This window comes from Agrilus planipennis, unplaced genomic scaffold, assembly GCF_000699045.2.
Source record: "Agrilus planipennis isolate EAB-ADULT unplaced genomic scaffold, Apla_2.0 scaffold106, whole genome shotgun sequence".
NCBI lineage: Eukaryota > Metazoa > Arthropoda > Insecta > Coleoptera > Buprestidae > Agrilus > Agrilus planipennis.
Window position 1 is genome coordinate 767,965 of NW_020438893.1, and position 19,484 is coordinate 787,448.

At 31.6% G+C, this 19,484-nt stretch overlaps 2 protein-coding genes and 1 long non-coding RNA gene across 22 annotated transcripts in view; all 3 read left to right on the forward strand.

Moving 5' to 3' along the window:
- LOC108736876 (WD repeat-containing protein 47) overlaps window positions 1-5,057 on the forward strand; it is a 61,745-nt gene extending 56,688 nt beyond the window's left edge. For 4 of the 11 annotated variants that reach the window (XM_018469459.1, XM_018469460.1, XM_018469461.1 and 1 more), the window contains 3 exons: window positions 2,984-3,180; window positions 3,273-3,973; window positions 4,264-5,057. In XM_018469459.1, coding sequence (XP_018324961.1) covers window positions 2,984-3,180; window positions 3,273-3,973; window positions 4,264-4,409 — 1,044 coding nt within the window. In that variant the 3' untranslated portion in view covers window positions 4,410-5,057. The remainder of the gene's footprint in view (window positions 1-2,983; window positions 3,181-3,272; window positions 3,974-4,263) is intronic. The other 7 variants (XM_018469466.2, XM_018469465.2, XM_018469464.2 and 4 more) reach the window with 5 other exon arrangements.
- A 273-nt stretch (window positions 5,058-5,330) lies between these two features.
- Window positions 5,331-13,852, forward strand: LOC108736881 (U3 small nucleolar RNA-associated protein 6 homolog). 9 transcript variants are annotated; one of them, XM_025973062.1, is made up of 9 exons: window positions 5,331-5,513; window positions 5,565-5,682; window positions 5,734-6,046; window positions 6,101-6,551; window positions 6,634-6,954; window positions 7,152-7,755; window positions 8,578-8,676; window positions 9,097-9,200; window positions 10,043-10,246. In XM_025973062.1, exons 2-7 carry the CDS (start codon window positions 5,591-5,593, stop codon window positions 8,615-8,617), a joined length of 1,821 nt encoding a protein of 606 aa, XP_025828847.1. In that variant the 5' UTR covers window positions 5,331-5,513; window positions 5,565-5,590; the 3' UTR covers window positions 8,618-8,676; window positions 9,097-9,200; window positions 10,043-10,246. The 9 variants fall into 9 exon arrangements, with proteins under 9 accessions (XP_025828847.1, XP_025828848.1, XP_025828841.1 ...); XM_025973063.1 differs by having other exon boundaries at window positions 5,583-5,682; XM_025973056.1 differs by having other exon boundaries at window positions 5,332-5,513; window positions 5,571-5,682.
- Window positions 13,853-14,674: 822 nt separating this feature from the next.
- LOC112904023 lies at window positions 14,675-18,078 on the forward strand. Of its 2 annotated transcripts, none has more exons than XR_003230839.1 (3): window positions 14,675-14,821; window positions 15,242-15,345; window positions 17,776-18,078. It is a non-coding gene; the product is annotated as an uncharacterized LOC112904023 (long non-coding RNA). The 2 variants fall into 2 exon arrangements; XR_003230840.1 differs by having other exon boundaries at window positions 17,779-18,078.
- The last annotated feature ends 1,406 nt before the right edge of the window (window positions 18,079-19,484 follow it).

Genomic DNA, 19,484 nt, shown 5'->3' on the forward strand with positions numbered 1-19,484 from the left:
CCTTCTCAGACAGGAAGGACTAGACATATTAGAAGGAGAAACAGGACTTCGTTATTTGTACCTGAATGTTCCACTTTTCCGTACCTTAAAGTATCTAATAACGTTTAAATTTATTACTAATCTTTTGTCTATTTTTAGTAATTTGCCTTAGGATTAAAGGGGAAAGTTAAATGGTGCGTCAAAAGGGATTCCACTGAAATCGAATTCAGATTCATTTAACTATTTTGATTTGCATCATTAGCAGTCATGATCTACTTATCGTTATTCGTAATGACCGAATGCGTTTTCACTGAATAATATCTATCTTAATCTCGTTAAATTGTCGCTATACTTGTCTGCCACAGGCTTGAATAAATAATCAAAAGGAAAACGAAATCATGGCGTACCTTGTAATAAGTGTTCGTGTATCAAGTAAGTCCGATGAATACGTAAACGAAGTAATAAATTATTGCCTTGAAACAACTATAACCTGAATATATCAGAAAAATAAAATTGCTGATATTGAATGCATGTAAATTGAATAATTACGATTAGCGGGCATTTATTTTTTAAACCGAAAGTATAATTATTGTCGTTAATAAATGTTGATCATTATTCAAACGGCCTTCGTAAGCACGTATGAAATTTACTCATTTCTGTTTATGGTGGGTAATTTAGATTTAAATAAAACTCGTATACAGGCAGCAATAGGTAAAAGTACTAACAGAAATAAGATCGAAATTTTGAAAACTGACAACCCTTTTTAAGTGTTGCTTTCATAAATTGATGCATGCATATCTACTAAATACGAGGGTCGGTTCAATAAGTACCCGTGTTAGAAATGAAGACACCTTTTTTCTTAAATTTTTTTTTTTTATTTTTCAACATAGTCCCCTTTTAGAAATATACACTTCTCCCAACGACCCTGCCATTTTTTTACCACTGCAAAAAATAAGATTTGTCGAACTCTCCAAAATCCCCCCTGTCTCGGCGATGACTTCCTCGTTTGAGCTAAATGTCTTTCTCCCTAGTCATTTCTTCATGGTAGGGAACAAGACGAAGTCGCAGGGAGTCAAATCGAGTGAGTACGGGGTGTGCGGCAGCAAATTCATAACATAATTCATGCAGTTTGGCGGCAACAACTCCTGTTGAATGTGCCGGTGCGTTATCGTGTTGAAAACGCACCTTCTTTTTCGTCAAATGCGTCCGTGTCTCCTTCAATTTTTTGTCGAAGCGGTCCAATAACTCATTGTAATATTGTCCAGTGATCGTTCTTCCTTTTCCTAAAAAATCCGTAAAATGATTTCCTCGGTAACAACGTTTGCCAGGCTTCCTGGTCGTTCCTATCAAAAACGGATCTTTGCCCACGTTTAAATTCGTTGAAGCAATATCTAACTGTGGTCGTAGATGGCGAAATGTCTCCATAAACAGTGTCCAACTTTGTTTTCATCTCCTCGCATTTTTTCCCATCCGAAAACAAAAAGCGAGTTACCGAACGATACTGCTCTTTTTCCATCTTAGGGAAAATAACGAAACACGTCTCAGTCGAATCAAACTAACCTATCAATCAGTCTGAAATTCATTTTGGCGTGGTTTGATACATGGCAGCACACGATGACAACACCAATTTCCCTCAGGAACATCCTCTGTCTTCAAACACGGGTACTTATTGAACCGCCCTCGTATCTAGAGATTTCAAAACCAAATATTCATGTAAATTAGAATAGAATAGATAAACCATCATAAAACGCCTTGAAATTAATGTTGCATTGCAAACTGACATGGCTTGGTGTGTAGGTGGAAAGAAATGATTGATTCATTGATTGTCGTACAAAAATTGCAATATTGCACATCTTCTGTCAAGGATATGTTTATGGAGTTAAATAAATAATTATTACTCCAAATGTCGATAAGAAACTTATATAACAACGAAAATTGACGAACGCAGTTCAGTTTAAGGATTATAGTGCATTGCACGCAGCAGTTATTAAAAACTTGATGTGTTAATTAACTCATTAATTACATGTGCACACATTTTGTAATCAAAAGAAAGTTAAAAGTATTTTTAAACTCGTTGGTACCTTTAAAAAACCCAAGACAAAAGCAGAAGAAGGTGACATTCTTATGTAAAATATTCTTTCTACTCATAATATAACAAGGATTTTATTCAGTATTTCAGGACAGGTATAACCAATGTTTATAACGTTTCATTGTCCTTGGTTAATTCATTTAGTATCAAAAAAAAAATTAGTAAAAGGTTAAAATAAACATAAATTAATGAAAAAGTTATAGCATCGGTCAAGCTTAGAGACCCAGTTCATTTGCATCGTAGCTAGTCAATTGTTCATCCACCCTTTTGTCCTGACTGAACTAATAAGGAGATTAGATTTTATATGTTTTTTTTCTTTTAATGCACCCGACAGCGATAGGATACGTACGTGTATTATATTGTCTTACATCTGCTTCTTCTATAAGAAACTAGTTCTCTATAATGATACCAACACTAATCTTGCTTCATTTTATTGCTCATTGAAATGGCTATTAGTACCCAGATGTATAGCAAATGCTCCTTATAAAAATGTAAAAGTATGTTACCTGGTGCATCTAACATATGCCACACATTATATATACCAGCCTTATTATATCTTTTCTCTTGGTGTAATTCTGCTCGGGGTTTATGTTATATTAATTGACGTAAATATTTTTCTTGTTTATTAAATTTTTAGGGAATATATTTATATTTACGCCTCGTAAACTCTAAAAACTTTCTAATGTATTAGGATAAAAAAATCAAGAAGAAAAAAATTAACAATAAAATCGAATACTGTAATCTTAAAAAAAATATTCTTCACATGTACTTTAGTGAAAGTACTGTTTTAAATGCGCAGTTTATGGACAGCGAACTTTCACTAAAAAAAGATAAAAATTCATTTGAAAAAAGCAAACATCTGCCAAGTTTCCTTTTGGGAGTCTTTATAGTCATAATGGTTTTTTTTTGTTGCAGCCTGTTTCTAAGCCAGTAAGTGTAGACAACAGCAGCGATAGCAATGGTTCAAGACCAAGATTTGTGGCCGTTACCACTCTGGAAGACGTCCAGGCAGTCAGATGTGCAGAATTTCACCCAGGAGGTCAACTTTACGCAGTCGGTTCAAACTCCAAAACACTCAGGATCTGCGCATACCCCAAACTCAACGATCTCAGGTACGTGCAATTTTTTTTTTGTTTTTGGCATATGCGGTGCTTTGTTTGCTGTTGGTTCTTTTTGTCACTTTTTAATGTGAAAAATCGTACAGGGAAGATCACCAGACGTATCAGCCAATGGTACTCTTCAAACGAACCAAACACCACAAGGGGTCGATATATTGTCTGGCCTGGTCGCCAATGGGTGACCTTATGGCAACGGGCTCCAACGATAAAACAGTAAAACTAATGCGTTTTAATTCTGACACTTCCAATTTGGAAGGCGAAGAAATCGAACTGTCTATGCATGACGGTACAGTCAGGGATCTTTGCTTCCTTGAGGACACTTCGAACAAATCCAGCCTTCTTATCAGCGGTGGTGCTGGAGATTGTAAAATATACGTGACCGATTGTTCGACTGGTACCCCGTTCCAGGCCCTCAGCGGTCACACAGGTCACATTCTTTCGCTTTACACATGGGGTGGTGCAATGTTTGTCAGTGGTTCTCATGATAAAACTGTAAGATTTTGGGATTTGAGGACCAGGGGATGCGTCAACCTTGTCACGCCCGTTACGGTCCCTGGAACTCGACAAGGATCTCCCGTTGCTAGTCTCTGCGTCGATCCTTCGGGAAGATTACTCGTTTCAGGTCATGAAGACAGTTCTTGTGTCTTGTACGACATCAGGGGAGGAAGAAATGTACAGACGTTTAAACCCCATTCGGCAGATGTTAGATCCATCAGGTTTTCTCCTTCTGCATACTATCTTCTGACCGGAGGTTATGACAACAAACTTGTTTTGACGGACTTGCAAGGTAAATTGCTGATGTTAGAAGTTTATTGAGGCATCCAAAAATATTTTGGTACTTAAGTATTTTGAAAATGAGTCATTCCAAGTCAAATTGTGATCCCCATTGGTCGATCTAACGTGAATGAAGTTCTCCAATTGTACGATTCGAAGTTTTTCTCGTTCATTCAGTTGAAAATGTTTCATTGGAGATGTCTGTTAAAATTTGGCCCTTATTCTGAATTTTTTTGCCTCTTATCAAGTTTTACGTCGTAGGTATTCAAAAAATTTTATTCAGGATAATTTTAACAATTCCAGGTGACTTGACTTTACCTCTACCAAGCGTGGTAGTAGCTCAACACCAGGACAAAGTTATTTCAGGCCGCTGGCACCCTACGGAGTTCTCATTCCTGTCAGCGTCAGCCGATAAAACTGCTACCCTTTGGGCTTTGCCCCCCGTATAATATTATTGCCGCCTCCCCCTACCCCGCCGCGATACTTGTAATAAGTCTGAACTAATATTTATTAAATTGATTTATTTTATTTACTAATCCGATTGCACAAATTCCAATTAATAAGAAGATGAGTAAAACAAGCAAATCAATCGGCAGATGGATTATAAATGAAAAATAATATTAAATAATTAAAAAAGTAATTATAATAAATGAATAACGATAATTTGTACGCATGCTTGGTAAGATGTTGCTTACCTTGTTGTTAATAGATAAAGAAATAAGAATTGTCTGTCGTATGTTTGTCTTGTATCTGCTGCGAGATAAAGGTAAGCCACTATATTTTTTTATTGCAAAATGTTGATCATTTTAAATTGTTACACTTTTCTATATACTTACTATTTATTTGTTGCATGTTATTTACAAAAGTAAACAAGTTAAATTAATAAATAACGTTCGCAACATAGCTAACAAATATAATGCGGAATCTTCCCCGTTTGATGGTAATATATACATTTAATCAATGTATTTTATCGGCTTATTTGTCTAATATTATGTAGTTATACATCAGCACTTGTTGTTTTAGTATTTATTAGTATAATTAAGATTGTATCAAGAAGAAAATAAACTTTTACTCATGCCACTAAAATTTCCTTTTTTATTTCAAAAAGAAATAAATTATTTGTTACAGTGAATATCATTTTTTTCAGGTGTTGAAGTGGAGTTGGATAAAGGTAAGAAGTTCTATTTTTTTAAATGCTGGTTTCTATTTGTAAAAAACAAATATTTGAATTAAATTCGATAAAACAATCTTACTATATTTTTAATTTTGTACTTAATTTATAGTCAAAATCAAATGAAAGTATTAAAAAGTCTGTTTAGTACCTAAAAAAAGAGATTTTTTCCAAATTTGTACGGTTTAATTAATCGAATTTGGTTGCGAATTTTCATCCGCCCTGTACATCAAAAATATATTATTACTCTATGACTCCGCTTATACATTTATCTATAGTTAATCAATGGCTGCTAATTGCAGGTTAGGTTTGTGATCTATGATCAGTTGTTTGATTTGTCAGGTGGCATGAGTTTAATTGAACATTTATTAGAAAAAATCTTGTAAGTAGAGCTAGAAATGTTACTGTTTATGTAGATTGATACTTAGATTAGGGGCAGATTCTTTTACAGCTTATACAATGGCTGAAATAGCCCAGAAAAATATGGAAACAATGACTGTTGAGCTTGAAAGTATGTTCTGTACCAAGTTGTACACTCATGAAGAAATCAGGTATGTGTAATGTTTGTATAAAAATAGGTTGCCTTTAACAGAGTGTTTTAGACGTATAACGAAAAAACGAACTGACTTTGAGTATAAAATTCATGGTTTAAACAAAACGTTGCAAGACTTTCGGGAGTACATTGTGTATGAGCAAACATTACTAAAAGACATTCGATTACGAAGAGATAAATTTCGTGTTGGAGAGAAAAAGGACGCAATTGAACATCGAATAATAAAAAGAATTCGGGAATTGTATGAAATGGCAATTCAGTATTACCCAAATGACTTCCTGTTGTTCATTCAATTTTTCAAGTTTTGCAAACGAGTTAATTATGTGAACACCACGAATAACATCGTAACAAAAATGATACAGGTAATGCTTTGATATTAATTAATTAATTAGTGATTCATAAAGCATGTTTTATAGAAACATCCAAATGAAGAAAAGGTGTGGTATGTGGCAGCAAATTGGTATGCCTATGATTGCAATGATTTGGATACAGCAAGAGAAATAATACTGAAAGGACTTTCTATCCACAAGGATTTCAAACTTCTTTACAAGGAAGGAATTCAGATGGAATTAATATTTGCTGTTGGAAAACAAGAACAGAAAAGTGACAGTATGAAACATGAAAGTAGTGAAGAAACCGAAGAGGAACTGCAGAAGAAAAGAAAGCTTGGCCTGGACAAAATAAAAGTTTATCTCAAACATGCAATTGAGCATGTTGACAATTGTGAGTTTTACATTGAAATTTTGGAAATGTTTGATAAGTACAAATTTACTGAAGAAGTTCAACAACTGATCATCAAACATTTGCTGAACAAATATTGGAGCAATGAACTGGTGTGGCATAAATTGGCTGTACGTGAAACAAAAGGTACCAACACTATTAATACTATTTCAAATAAACAGTTTTTGTGGTTTCATCCCAAGGAATTAAAAATAATAATTGTTCTTAGGTTTACATTACCAGACAAATCCAACTTTTGAGTACAATGGACAGTCAACAAAAGGACGATTAAAGGCAGCCATTAACAAATATGAAGAGGGTGTTGAGAAAGTTCCAAGTGATAAGAAAGAGAAAATGTGGTCCTTTTACTTGGATTTTCTGCTAGAATTGCAGCACGACATATTAGGTGTTGCACACGAATTTAAATTGAACATGCTAAGAAAAGTGTTTGAGCAAGCAAGTAATGAAGAGTTTATGAGTGAAAACTATTATATACGATGGCTAGAATATGCAACCAATGACGAAGAAGGATTAAAAATTGCAGAAAAAGGTAATTATTTTCACAAATTAATTTTTTTTTTTTCGTTTAATTTTGTTTAGATATATTGAGATAACTTTTACTGTGCTGCACTATAGTTTAATTAAGCCAATCTGAACGTAATAGAAAAAACAGTTTATTTATTAATTTATTGAGCGTTAATTATGTGCTTATAGAATGCATTCTTAAAATTGTTTATTATTGTCTAGGGACAACTGCAATTCCTCGATCAGTGTTTCTATGGAAAGCACGCCTGCAGTATTTAATAATGACTGAAAACGACGAAGAAATTTTGAATACATTTAAGAAAGGTATAGAAAAACTCAAAGAAAAGGCCCTTCCTTTATGGAACGCCCTAATTCGCTATCATCTGCTCAAATTTAAAAACGACGAAATTGAAATCGTTTACAAAAAGGGCATCAGAGAACCACCAGAAGTTTCAGAGTCTCTCAAATGTCAATATTTGGAATGGTTAGCCACCACCAAAGACTTCAGGGCCGTTAGAGAAGCTTATTATTCAATGGCAAATGAAAAACCCTATTCAAAGAAACTTCACATTACAATGTCAAAATTGGAAATGATGGAATTAGGAATAAATGTAAAAACATTGGAAAAAGTATATCAACTTGCAGTTGAACAGTTTGGCCATGAAGACGTCGATGTGTGGATTAATTACTGTCAATTTTGTCAGGATTTCCTCAAGACAGATTTGAAGCAACATTTCCAGAGGATCTATGAAGATGCCATCAGGAAATTGCATGTTTCCTTGCAGGACGAATTCATCAATAGGTTCAATAGTTACACGGACATCAAGTAATTAATTATGCATATGTAACAAAAGTTTTAGAATTATAATACTTATGAATGCATTTTATTTTTGCGTCGTGTACGATTCAGTATAACGATTTTGTACCAGTTATAAAATTAAGATTTTAGGCACTTTAAACCATTTTTTACACAACTATAGTTATCATTGAACCATTAGATGGAATATTATCTCCCATAATGGGTAAAATTGTTTAAAGGACCTAAATAAAGTAGGACATTAATGCTATCAACTGTTTGTAGCATTTTTGAGTTGCTGTAAATAACATTTAAATGTTTAAATTATTAACAGTCAATATTATACAGAAAATTTCAGCTAGAGTTTAAATATTGATGTAACTGTGAATAAAATGACGTTTTTCTTTGTATTTTCATCCTTTCTCTTAGAAGTATTTTGTATTTTACTTCACAAACTTATATTTATGTAGTTTTTTTTTCCAGGGTGGCGGTCAAATAATTACACAACTATTTGTTTTTTACTTATAGTTCTACTAGTTAGGTGTTATACATTTGTTTGTAAAATATAAATATAATTAATAGTCAAAGAACATACGTTTTGGAGGGTTACTGCTTGTACGCACATATTAATTTATTTTCAAACATTCTATATGTTTAATAACTGCATACTGGTTCTGAATATTTAAGTAAAGCAGTAACCCTCCATCTGGTTTATGGTCTGACCATTCATTTACATTAATTTTTTTGCGTTTTTCTATATATACAATTGAAGTCTTATAATATGTTTTTTAAAGTTTGGTAAAATATAATTTGAGTTGCAATATATACAGGGATAATAATTTTAATTTGAAGTTGCAGTTGCCTGTCGTTACCTTTTCCATCGTCTTACTAGTAGAGACTGGAACTACCTTGATAGAAAAAGGATACTCTGATTCCACATCTGCCTGCATGGTGAGTTGCTAACACATTGTATTGTTAATCGTTACTTAAATATTATGTTCCTATTTACCTACCTACCCTTTTATCCTTGTCCCATATTAATTGTCTGGCTTGTAACTAGGCATTTTGAAATTAAATAAAGTTTGAAGGGATCTTTACTTGAATATTACATTCCTATTTACATACCTATCCTTTTATCCTTGTCTCCTGTTAGTTTCCTGTCTTGTATCTTTGCATTTTTAAATTATATAGGGTTTTAAGGAGTCCTTACTTAAATATTTCATTCCTACTTACCTTCCAACCGTTTTGCCGTTGTTCCCTGTTAGTCCCCTTTGTTGTACCTATATTAGCATTTTTCAAGTCAATAAGTTATTATTGTAGTAAAACAATTGAAATTGCAATATATACAGGGATAATAATTTTAATTTGAAGTTGCAGTTGCCTGTCGTTACCCTTTCCACCGTCTTATTATCCTGGTAGAGACTAGAACTATCTTAAAAGAAAAAGGATACTCTGATTCCACATCTGCATGCATGGTAAGTTCCTTTGCTGACACATTATGTTGTTAATCGTTACTTAAATATTATATTTCTATTTACCTACATATCCTTTTATCCTTGTCTCCTGTTAGTTTCCTGTCATATCTTTGCAATTTTAAATTAAATTAGGTTTCAAGGGGTCATTACTTAAACATTTCATTGCTACATACCTTCTAACCGTTTTATCCTTGTTCTCTATTATTTTCCTTTGTTGTTTATTTGCATTTTTACATTAAAGAAGTTTTTAAGGAGTCATTACTTAAATATTTCATTCTACATACCTACCTATCCTTTTATCTTTGTCCCCTGTTAGTTTCCTGTCTTGCATCTTTGCATTTTTAAATTAAAGAAGGTTTTAAGGGATCATTACTTAATTATTACATTCCTATTTACTTACCTATTCTTTTATCCTTGTCCTCTGTTAGTTTCCTTTCTTGTATTTTAATTAAAGAACGTTTTAAGGGATCATTACTTAATTATTACATTCCTATTTACCTACCTATCCATTTATCCTTGTCCGCTGTTAGTTTCCGGTCTTGTATCTTTTTATTTTTAAATTAAATTAGGTTTAAAGGGGTCATTACTTAAATATTTCATTGCTACTGAACTTCTAGCCGTTTTACTCTTGTTTCTTGTTAGTTGCCTATCTTATATCTTTGCTTTTTTAAATAAAATAGGCTTTTAAGGTGTCGTTATAAAGAGTAATTACGTAGATATTTTATAGTTGCTTATCTACTTACCTTTCTATGTACTTTTTTACATGATTACATATTTAAATTTTGTGAATACCTTTAATCTTTTACTAATTTAGCTTTGTTTTATATTTAATTTTTTTTTAGCAGAAATAAAGCCGGAAAGTATCTAATTGACCCCGCTCATGAAATCCCTTGACACTATAAGGTTCTGCGTAGTTCTTCATTATCGTCTCTTCTCAAAGCTGGGTAAATAGTTTTAGAAGATTTTGGAACATTGCTTTAGTGAATAGTTCAAATGTTTATTGCTGTAAATTGATATATTTAATATTAAAACGTAAGATTTTCAATTAAGGCTGTGTTTGTATTTTAATAAAACTTTTGTCCCTCGTTTTCAGTAGATCTATTAATGTATATCGAAGTACCTTATAATATTAAATATAAAATCCCTATATTGCTGATGATTTAATTACAATTCAAGGTAAATTTATTTTCTTCTGTCTTCATAAAATATGTTACATGTTCAATGCACCAAACAGTGCAATAGAAATTAAGTTAAAAGTCATTAATGGCACTAAGGTGACAAAGAAGAAACGGTTGTCTCTGTAAGTGCAACAGGTTAGTACCTACAAATTTTGAATGAACAATATGGTTTCTGAATTTAACATTCAAGATCACAGATTCCTGTAAACTCAACACTTATACATACGTGTATATGAATCCAACATTCAAGGTGACAGAATCTGAATATGTTTAATTATTCTAAGATTTATGGTTTAGTATAGTAATTATCTTTGAAAATTTTAAGTTGGACTCGGTGGCGCCATCTATGATTGGGTAGCTGAACTTCAATTTTTGGATTACAGATTCCTGTAATAAATTACAGATTCCTGTAGCCTTTATTTAAGATTCTTTCTTTCTTTCTTTCTTTATTTAAGATTCTTTATTTAAGATTCTTTCTTTCTTTATTTAAGATTCTTTATTTAAGATTCTTTCTTTCTTTATTTAAGATTCTTTATTTAAAGGTTTTAAGCTTGTAGGGCTGGATAAATGGGTTAGAAGGGGGCCCCCTTGAAGCCCGCCCCCTAACCCAATATACCGGACTTGAGCTCCATAAATATTGGTTTACCAATCACCTGCAAATGCTACGGTGCTGCCACCCATCATGAAACCCCAAAACCCAAAATTATTGTTATTATTATCGCTATTATCTTTAGTTTTGAGGTTTCATGCCAGGTGGCAGCGCCAAAAATTACGCGAAATTACGCGAAATTACACGAAATTACAGGAATCTGTAATTTGGCGTGTCGGTCGTGGGGACGTGGTAGGAACTTATATTTATATTAATATTACTAATTACAGAAGAAAAAAAGCGTATGTTTATTTACATCAATGTTTTGCGAAATTACAAAGGTTACNCTTTGCATTTTTAAATTAAAGAAGCTTTTAAGGGATCATTACTTAATTATTTCATTCCTATTTACTTACCTATCCTTGTATCCTTGTCCCCTGTTAGTTTCCTGTCTTGTATCTTTGCATTTTTAAATTAAAGAAGCTTTTAAGGGATCATTACTTAATTATTTCATTCCTATTTACTTACCTATCCTTGTATCCTTGTCCCCTGTTAGTTTCCTGTCTTGTATCTTTGCATTTTTAAATTAAAGAAGCTTTTAAGGGATCATTACTTAATTATTTCATTCCTATTTACTTACCTATCCTTGTATCCTTGTCCCCTGTTAGTTTCCTGTCTTGTATCTTTGCATTTTTAAATTAAAGAAGCTTTTAAGGGATCATTACTTAATTATTTCATTCCTATTTACTTACCTATCCTTGTATCCTTGTCCCCTGTTAGTTTCCTGTCTTGTATCTTTGCATTTTTAAATTAAAGAAGCTTTTAAGGGATCATTACTTAATTATTTCATTCCTATTTACTTACCTATCCTTGTATCCTTGTCCCCTGTTAGTTTCCTGTCTTGTATCTTTGCATTTTTAAATTAAAGAAGCTTTTAAGGGATCATTACTTAATTATTTCATTCCTATTTACTTACCTATCCTTGTATCCTTGTCCCCTGTTAGTTTCCTGTCTTGTATCTTTGCATTTTTAAATTAAAGAAGCTTTTAAGGGATCATTACTTAATTATTTCATTCCTATTTACTTACCTATCCTTGTATCCTTGTCCCCTGTTAGTTTCCTGTCTTGTATCTTTGCATTTTTAAATTAAAGAAGCTTTTAAGGGATCATTACTTAATTATTTCATTCCTATTTACTTACCTATCCTTGTATCCTTGTCCCCTGTTAGTTTCCTGTCTTGTATCTTTGCATTTTTAAATTAAAGAAGCTTTTAAGGGATCATTACTTAATTATTTCATTCCTATTTACTTACCTATCCTTGTATCCTTGTCCCCTGTTAGTTTCCTGTCTTGTATCTTTGCATTTTTAAATTAAAGAAGCTTTTAAGGGATCATTACTTAATTATTTCATTCCTATTTACTTACCTATCCTTGTATCCTTGTCCCCTGTTAGTTTCCTGTCTTGTATCTTTGCATTTTTAAATTAAAGAAGCTTTTAAGGGATCATTACTTAATTATTTCATTCCTATTTACTTACCTATCCTTGTATCCTTGTCCCCTGTTAGTTTCCTGTCTTGTATCTTTGCATTTTTAAATTAAAGAAGCTTTTAAGGGATCATTACTTAATTATTTCATTCCTATTTACTTACCTATCCTTGTATCCTTGTCCCCTGTTAGTTTCCTGTCTTGTATCTTTGCATTTTTAAATTAAAGAAGCTTTTAAGGGATCATTACTTAATTATTTCATTCCTATTTACTTACCTATCCTTGTATCCTTGTCCCCTGTTAGTTTCCTGTCTTGTATCTTTGCATTTTTAAATTAAAGAAGCTTTTAAGGGATCATTACTTAATTATTTCATTCCTATTTACTTACCTATCCTTGTATCCTTGTCCCCTGTTAGTTTCCTGTCTTGTATCTTTGCATTTTTAAATTAAAGAAGCTTTTAAGGGATCATTACTTAATTATTTCATTCCTATTTACTTACCTATCCTTGTATCCTTGTCCCCTGTTAGTTTCCTGTCTTGTATCTTTGCATTTTTAAATTAAAGAAGCTTTTAAGGGATCATTACTTAATTATTTCATTCCTATTTACTTACCTATCCTTGTATCCTTGTCCCCTGTTAGTTTCCTGTCTTGTATCTTTGCATTTTTAAATTAAAGAAGCTTTTAAGGGATCATTACTTAATTATTTCATTCCTATTTACTTACCTATCCTTGTATCCTTGTCCCCTGTTAGTTTCCTGTCTTGTATCTTTGCATTTTTAAATTAAAGAAGCTTTTAAGGGATCATTACTTAATTATTTCATTCCTATTTACTTACCTATCCTTGTATCCTTGTCCCCTGTTAGTTTCCTGTCTTGTATCTTTGCATTTTTAAATTAAAGAAGCTTTTAAGGGATCATTACTTAATTATTTCATTCCTATTTACTTACCTATCCTTTTATCCTTGTCCCCTGTTAGTTTCCTGTCTTGTATATTGGTATTTTTAAATTAAATTAGGTTTCAAGGGGAATGACCCTTTAATTAAATGCTTAAATGACTTAAATATTAAATTGCTAATTACCTTCTAACTGTTTGCCTTTGTTCCCTGTTAGTTGCCTATCTTATATCTTTGCTTTTTTTAATAAAATATGCTTTTAACGTGTCGTTATAAAGAGTTTTATATTTAATTTTTTTTTAGCAGAAATAAAGCCGAAAAGTATCTAACTGACCCCACTCATGAAATCCGTTGGCATTAAAATTCTGCGTAGTTCTTCATTATCGTCTCTTCTCAAAGCTGGGTAAATAGTTTTAGAAGATTTTGAAACTTTGCTTTAGTGAATAGTTCAAATGTTTATTGCTGTAAATTGATATATTTAATATTAAAACGTAAGATTTTCAATTAAGGCTGTGTTTGTATTTTAATAAAACTTTTGTCCCTCGTTTTTAGTAGATTGATTAATGTATATCGAAGTACCTTATAATATTAAATATAAAAGCCCTATATTGCTGATGATTTAATTAAAATTCAAGGTAAATTTAATTTCTTCTGTCTTCATAAAATATATTACATGTTCAATGCACCAAACAGTGCAATAGAAATTAAGTTAGAAGTCATTAATGGCATTAAGGTGACAAAGAAGAAACGATTGTCTCTGTAAGTGCAACAGATTAGTAGCTATAAATTTTGAATGAACAATATGGTATCGGAATCTAACATTCAAGGTCACAGATTCCTGTAAACTCGACACTTATACATACGTGTATATGAATCCAACATTCAAGATCACAGAATCTGAATATGTTTAATTAATCTAAGATTTATGGTTTAGTATAGTGAAGGTCTTTGGAAATTTTAAGTTTGACTCGGTGGCGCCATCTATGATTGGGTAGCTGAACTTCAATTTTTGGATTACAGATTCCTGTAATAAATTACAGATTCCTGTAGCCTTTATTTAAGATTCTTTCTTTCTTTCTTTCTTTATTTAAGATTCCTTGTCCCCTGTTAGTTTCCTGTCTTGTATCTTTGCATTTTTAAATTAAAGAAGCTTTTAAGGGATCATTACTTAATTATTACATTCCTATTTACTTACCTATCCTTTTATCCTTGTCCCCTGTTAGTTTCCTGTCTTGTATCTTTGCATTTTTAAATTATATAGGGTTTTAAGGAGTCCTTACTTAAATATTTCATTCCTACTTACCTTTCAACCATTTTGCACTTGGTAAAATATAATTTGAGTTGCAATATATACAGGGATAATAATTTTAATTTGAAGTTGCAGTTGCCTGTCGTTACCTTTTCCATCGTCTTACTAGTAGAGACTGGAACTACCTTGATAGAAAAAGGATACTCTGATTCCACATCTGCCTGCATGGTGAGTTGCTAACACATTGTATTGTTAATCGTTACTTAAATATTATGTTCCTATTTACCTACCTACCCTTTTATCCTTGTCCCATATTAATTGTCTGGCTTGTAACTAGGCATTTTGAAATTAAATAAAGTTTGAAGGGATCTTTACTTGAATATTACATTCCTATTTACATACCTATCCTTTTATCCTTGTCTCCTGTTAGTTTCCTGTCTTGTATCTTTGCATTTTTAAATTATATAGGGTTTTAAGGAGTCCTTACTTAAATATTTCATTCCTACTTACCTTCCAACCGTTTTGCCGTTGTTCCCTGTTAGTCCCCTTTGTTGTACCTATATTAGCATTTTTCAAGTCAATAAGTTATTATTGTAGTAAAACAATTGAAATTGCAATATATACAGGGATAATAATTTTAATTTGAAGTTGCAGTTGCCTGTCGTTACCCTTTCCACCGTCTTATTATCCTGGTAGAGACTAGAACTATCTTAAAAGAAAAAGGATACTCTGATTCCACATCTGCATGCATGGTAAGTTCCTTTGCTGACACATTATGTTGTTAATCGTTACTTAAATATTATATTTCTATTTACCTACATATCCTTTTATCCTTGTCTCCTGTTAGTTTCCTGTCATATCTTTGCAATTTTAAATTAAATTAGGTTTCAAGGGGTCATTACTTAAACATTTCATTGCTACATACCTTCTAACCGTTTTATCCTTGTTCTCTATTATTTTCCTTTGTTGTTTATTTGCATTTTTACATTAAAGAAGTTTTTAAGGAGTCATTACTTAAATATTTCATTCTACATACCTACCTATCCTTTTATCTTTGTCCCCTGTTAGTTTCCTGTCTTGCATCTTTGCATTTTTAAATTAAAGAAGGTTTTAAGGGATCATTACTTAATTATTACATTCCTATTTACTTACCTATTCTTTTATCCTTGTCCTCTGTTAGTTTCCTTTCTTGTATTTTAATTAAAGAACGTTTTAAGGGATCATTACTTAATTATTACATTCCTATTTACCTACCTATCCTTGTATCCTTGTCCCCTGTTAGTTTCCTGTCTTGTATCTTTGCATTTTTAAATTAAAGAAGCTTTTAAGGGATCATTACTTAATTATTTCATTCCTATTTACTTACCTATCCTTGTATCCTTGTCCCCTGTTAGTTTCCTGTCTTGTATCTTTGCATTTTTAAATTAAAGAAGCTTTTAAGGGATCATTACTTAATTATTTCATTCCTATTTACTTACCTATCCTTGTATCCTTGTCCCCTGTTAGTTTCCTGTCTTGTATCTTTGCATTTTTAAATTAAAGAAGCTTTTAAGGGATCATTACTTAATTATTTCATTCCTATTTACTTACCTATCCTTGTATCCTTGTCCCCTGTTAGTTTCCTGTCTTGTATCTTTGCATTTTTAAATTAAAGAAGCTTTTAAGGGATCATTACTTAATTATTTCATTCCTATTTACTTACCTATCCTTGTATCCTTGTCCCCTGTTAGTTTCCTGTCTTGTATCTTTGCATTTTTAAATTAAAGAAGCTTTTAAGGGATCATTACTTAATTATTTCATTCCTATTTACTTACCTATCCTTGTATCCTTGTCCCCTGTTAGTTTCCTGTCTTGTATCTTTGCATTTTTAAATTAAAGAAGCTTTTAAGGGATCATTACTTAATTATTTCATTCCTATTTACTTACCTATCCTTGTATCCTTGTCCCCTGTTAGTTTCCTGTCTTGTATCTTTGCATTTTTAAATTAAAGAAGCTTTTAAGGGATCATTACTTAATTATTTCATTCCTATTTACTTACCTATCCTTGTATCCTTGTCCCCTGTTAGTTTCCTGTCTTGTATCTTTGCATTTTTAAATTAAAGAAGCTTTTAAGGGATCATTACTTAATTATTTCATTCCTATTTACTTACCTATCCTTGTATCCTTGTCCCCTGTTAGTTTCCTGTCTTGTATCTTTGCATTTTTAAATTAAAGAAGCTTTTAAGGGATCATTACTTAATTATTTCATTCCTATTTACTTACCTATCCTTGTATCCTTGTCCCCTGTTAGTTTCCTGTCTTGTATCTTTGCATTTTTAAATTAAAGAAGCTTTTAAGGGATCATTACTTAATTATTTCATTCCTATTTACTTACCTATCCTTGTATCCTTGTCCCCTGTTAGTTTCCTGTCTTGTATCTTTGCATTTTTAAATTAAAGAAGCTTTTAAGGGATCATTACTTAATTATTTCATTCCTATTTACTTACCTATCCTTGTATCCTTGTCCCCTGTTAGTTTCCTGTCTTGTATCTTTGCATTTTTAAATTAAAGAAGCTTTTAAGGGATCATTACTTAATTATTTCATTCCTATTTACTTACCTATCCTTGTATCCTTGTCCCCTGTTAGTTTCCTGTCTTGTATCTTTGCATTTTTAAATTAAAGAAGCTTTTAAGGGATCATTACTTAATTATTTCATTCCTATTTACTTACCTATCCTTGTATCCTTGTCCCCTGTTAGTTTCCTGTCTTGTATCTTTGCATTTTTAAATTAAAGAAGCTTTTAAGGGATCATTACTTAATTATTTCATTCCTATTTACTTACCTATCCTTGTATCCTTGTCCCCTGTTAGTTTCCTGTCTTGTATCTTTGCATTTTTAAATTAAAGAAGCTTTTAAGGGATCATTACTTAATTATTTCATTCCTATTTACTTACCTATCCTTTTATCCTTGTCCCCTGTTAGTTTCCTGTCTTGTATATTGGTATTTTTAAATTAAATTAGGTTTCAAGGGGAATGACCCTTTAATTAAATGCTTAAATGACTTAAATATTAAATTGCTAATTACCTTCTAACTGTTTGCCTTTGTTCCCTGTTAGTTGCCTATCTTATATCTTTGCTTTTTTTAATAAAATATGCTTTTAACGTGTCGTTATAAAGAGTTTTATATTTAATTTTTTTTTAGCAGAAATAAAGCCGAAAAGTATCTAACTGACCCCACTCATGAAATCCGTTGGCATTAAAATTCTGCGTAGTTCTTCATTATCGTCTCTTCTCAAAGCTGGGTAAATAGTTTTAGAAGATTTTGAAACTTTGCTTTAGTGAATAGTTCAAATGTTTATTGCTGTAAATTGATATATTTAATATTAAAACGTAAGATTTTCAATTAAGGCTGTGTTTGTATTTTAATAAAACTTTTGTCCCTCGTTTTTAGTAGATCTATTAATGTATATCGAAGTACCTTATAATATTAAATATAAAATCCCTATATTGCTGATGATTTAATTACAATTCAAGGTAAATTTATTTTCTTCTGTCTTCATAAAATATGTTACATGTTCAATGCACCAAACAGTGCAATAGAAATTAAGTTAAAAGTCATTAATGGCACTAAGGTGACAAAGAAGAAACGGTTGTCTCTGTAAGTGCAACAGGTTAGTACCTACAAATTTTGAATGAACAATATGGTTTCTGAATTTAACATTCAAGATCACAGATTCCTGTAAACTCAACACTTATACATACGTGTATATGAATCCAACATTCAAGGTGACAGAATCTGAATATGTTTAATTATTCTAAGATTTATGGTTTAGTATAGTAATTATCTTTGAAAATTTTAAGTTGGACTCGGTGGCGCCATCTATGATTGGGTAGCTGAACTTCAATTTTTGGATTACAGATTCCTGTAATAAATTACAGATTCCTGTAGCCTTTATTTAAGATTCTTTCTTTCTTTCTTTCTTTATTTAAGATTCTTTATTTAAGATTCTTTCTTTCTTTATTTNGTAATTGTCTTAAAAGTAATAGAAAACTACATTCATATGGTTTATACCACGTCACATTAACCCATAAATTTCCATTGCCTTGCCACGTAATGAGTGCGACGAAAAAATATTCAATAGCCAGTGTTTCTATGTTTTTAACGATGCTCTTTTCGATGGTGTTGGTTAAAAATACCTCCGACAATATAAAAGCATGGAAAGATCGAAAATAAACAAAAAAAACGTGATTTTTGAATTGACTTTTTTCTTAAAAAGTAATTTTTTGTGTCCTTACGATTTTTTTATATGCTTAAAACCTATATAGATCATGACCTCGATATCTAAATATGAAATGATCACCGTTGGTCAAGTCGAAATGCCTTTACAAACTGTTTGATCAAACCAAGTTTAATGTAAAGTGGTGGAAGCAATACTTTTTTCTTTCAAACTCGTATTGATGACATTTTTCACTCCGACTCCCAATTGCATTCTAATTTTGACATAGAAATGATTCTGATTTACCATAAGTCCATAAAATATAGACCAACATTTGCATGCTTAAGATAAATTTACACAAAAACTTTTTTATCGCAGACCTGTGTAATCTTACGTAATTACTGTAATTAAGTGAAAGATAGCAAAATAGTTTTATGAAATCAGACATTTGAATTTGGTAAATAGTTATTGTTTACTATTTGCAGACATATTGTTAATCCAAGCAATTGATAAATGTATAAAATATATAATGATATGCAGACGGTACCTGCGAATTTAATATTCGTAGTTGAATTGAATTAAATAAATAACTGCATCCAACTGAACTGATATTATAAAAATACATTACATCAGTTGCAAACTTAGTTAACGTAAAATACATTCCACAACGACCAACACTAATAGCACTTAAGTG

Excerpts from the sequence above, each read along its gene's own strand:
- LOC108736881 (XM_025973062.1), top strand. The coding sequence starts at position 5,591 with ATGGCTGAAATAGCCCAGAAAAATATGGAAACAATGACTGTTGAGCTT. Across the intron at positions 5,683-5,733 it reads TACACTCATGAAGAAATCAG|ACGTATAACGAAAAAACGAA; the intron begins GTATGTGTAATG and ends AGAGTGTTTTAG. Across the intron at positions 6,047-6,100 it reads TCGTAACAAAAATGATACAG|AAACATCCAAATGAAGAAAA; the intron begins GTAATGCTTTGA and ends CATGTTTTATAG.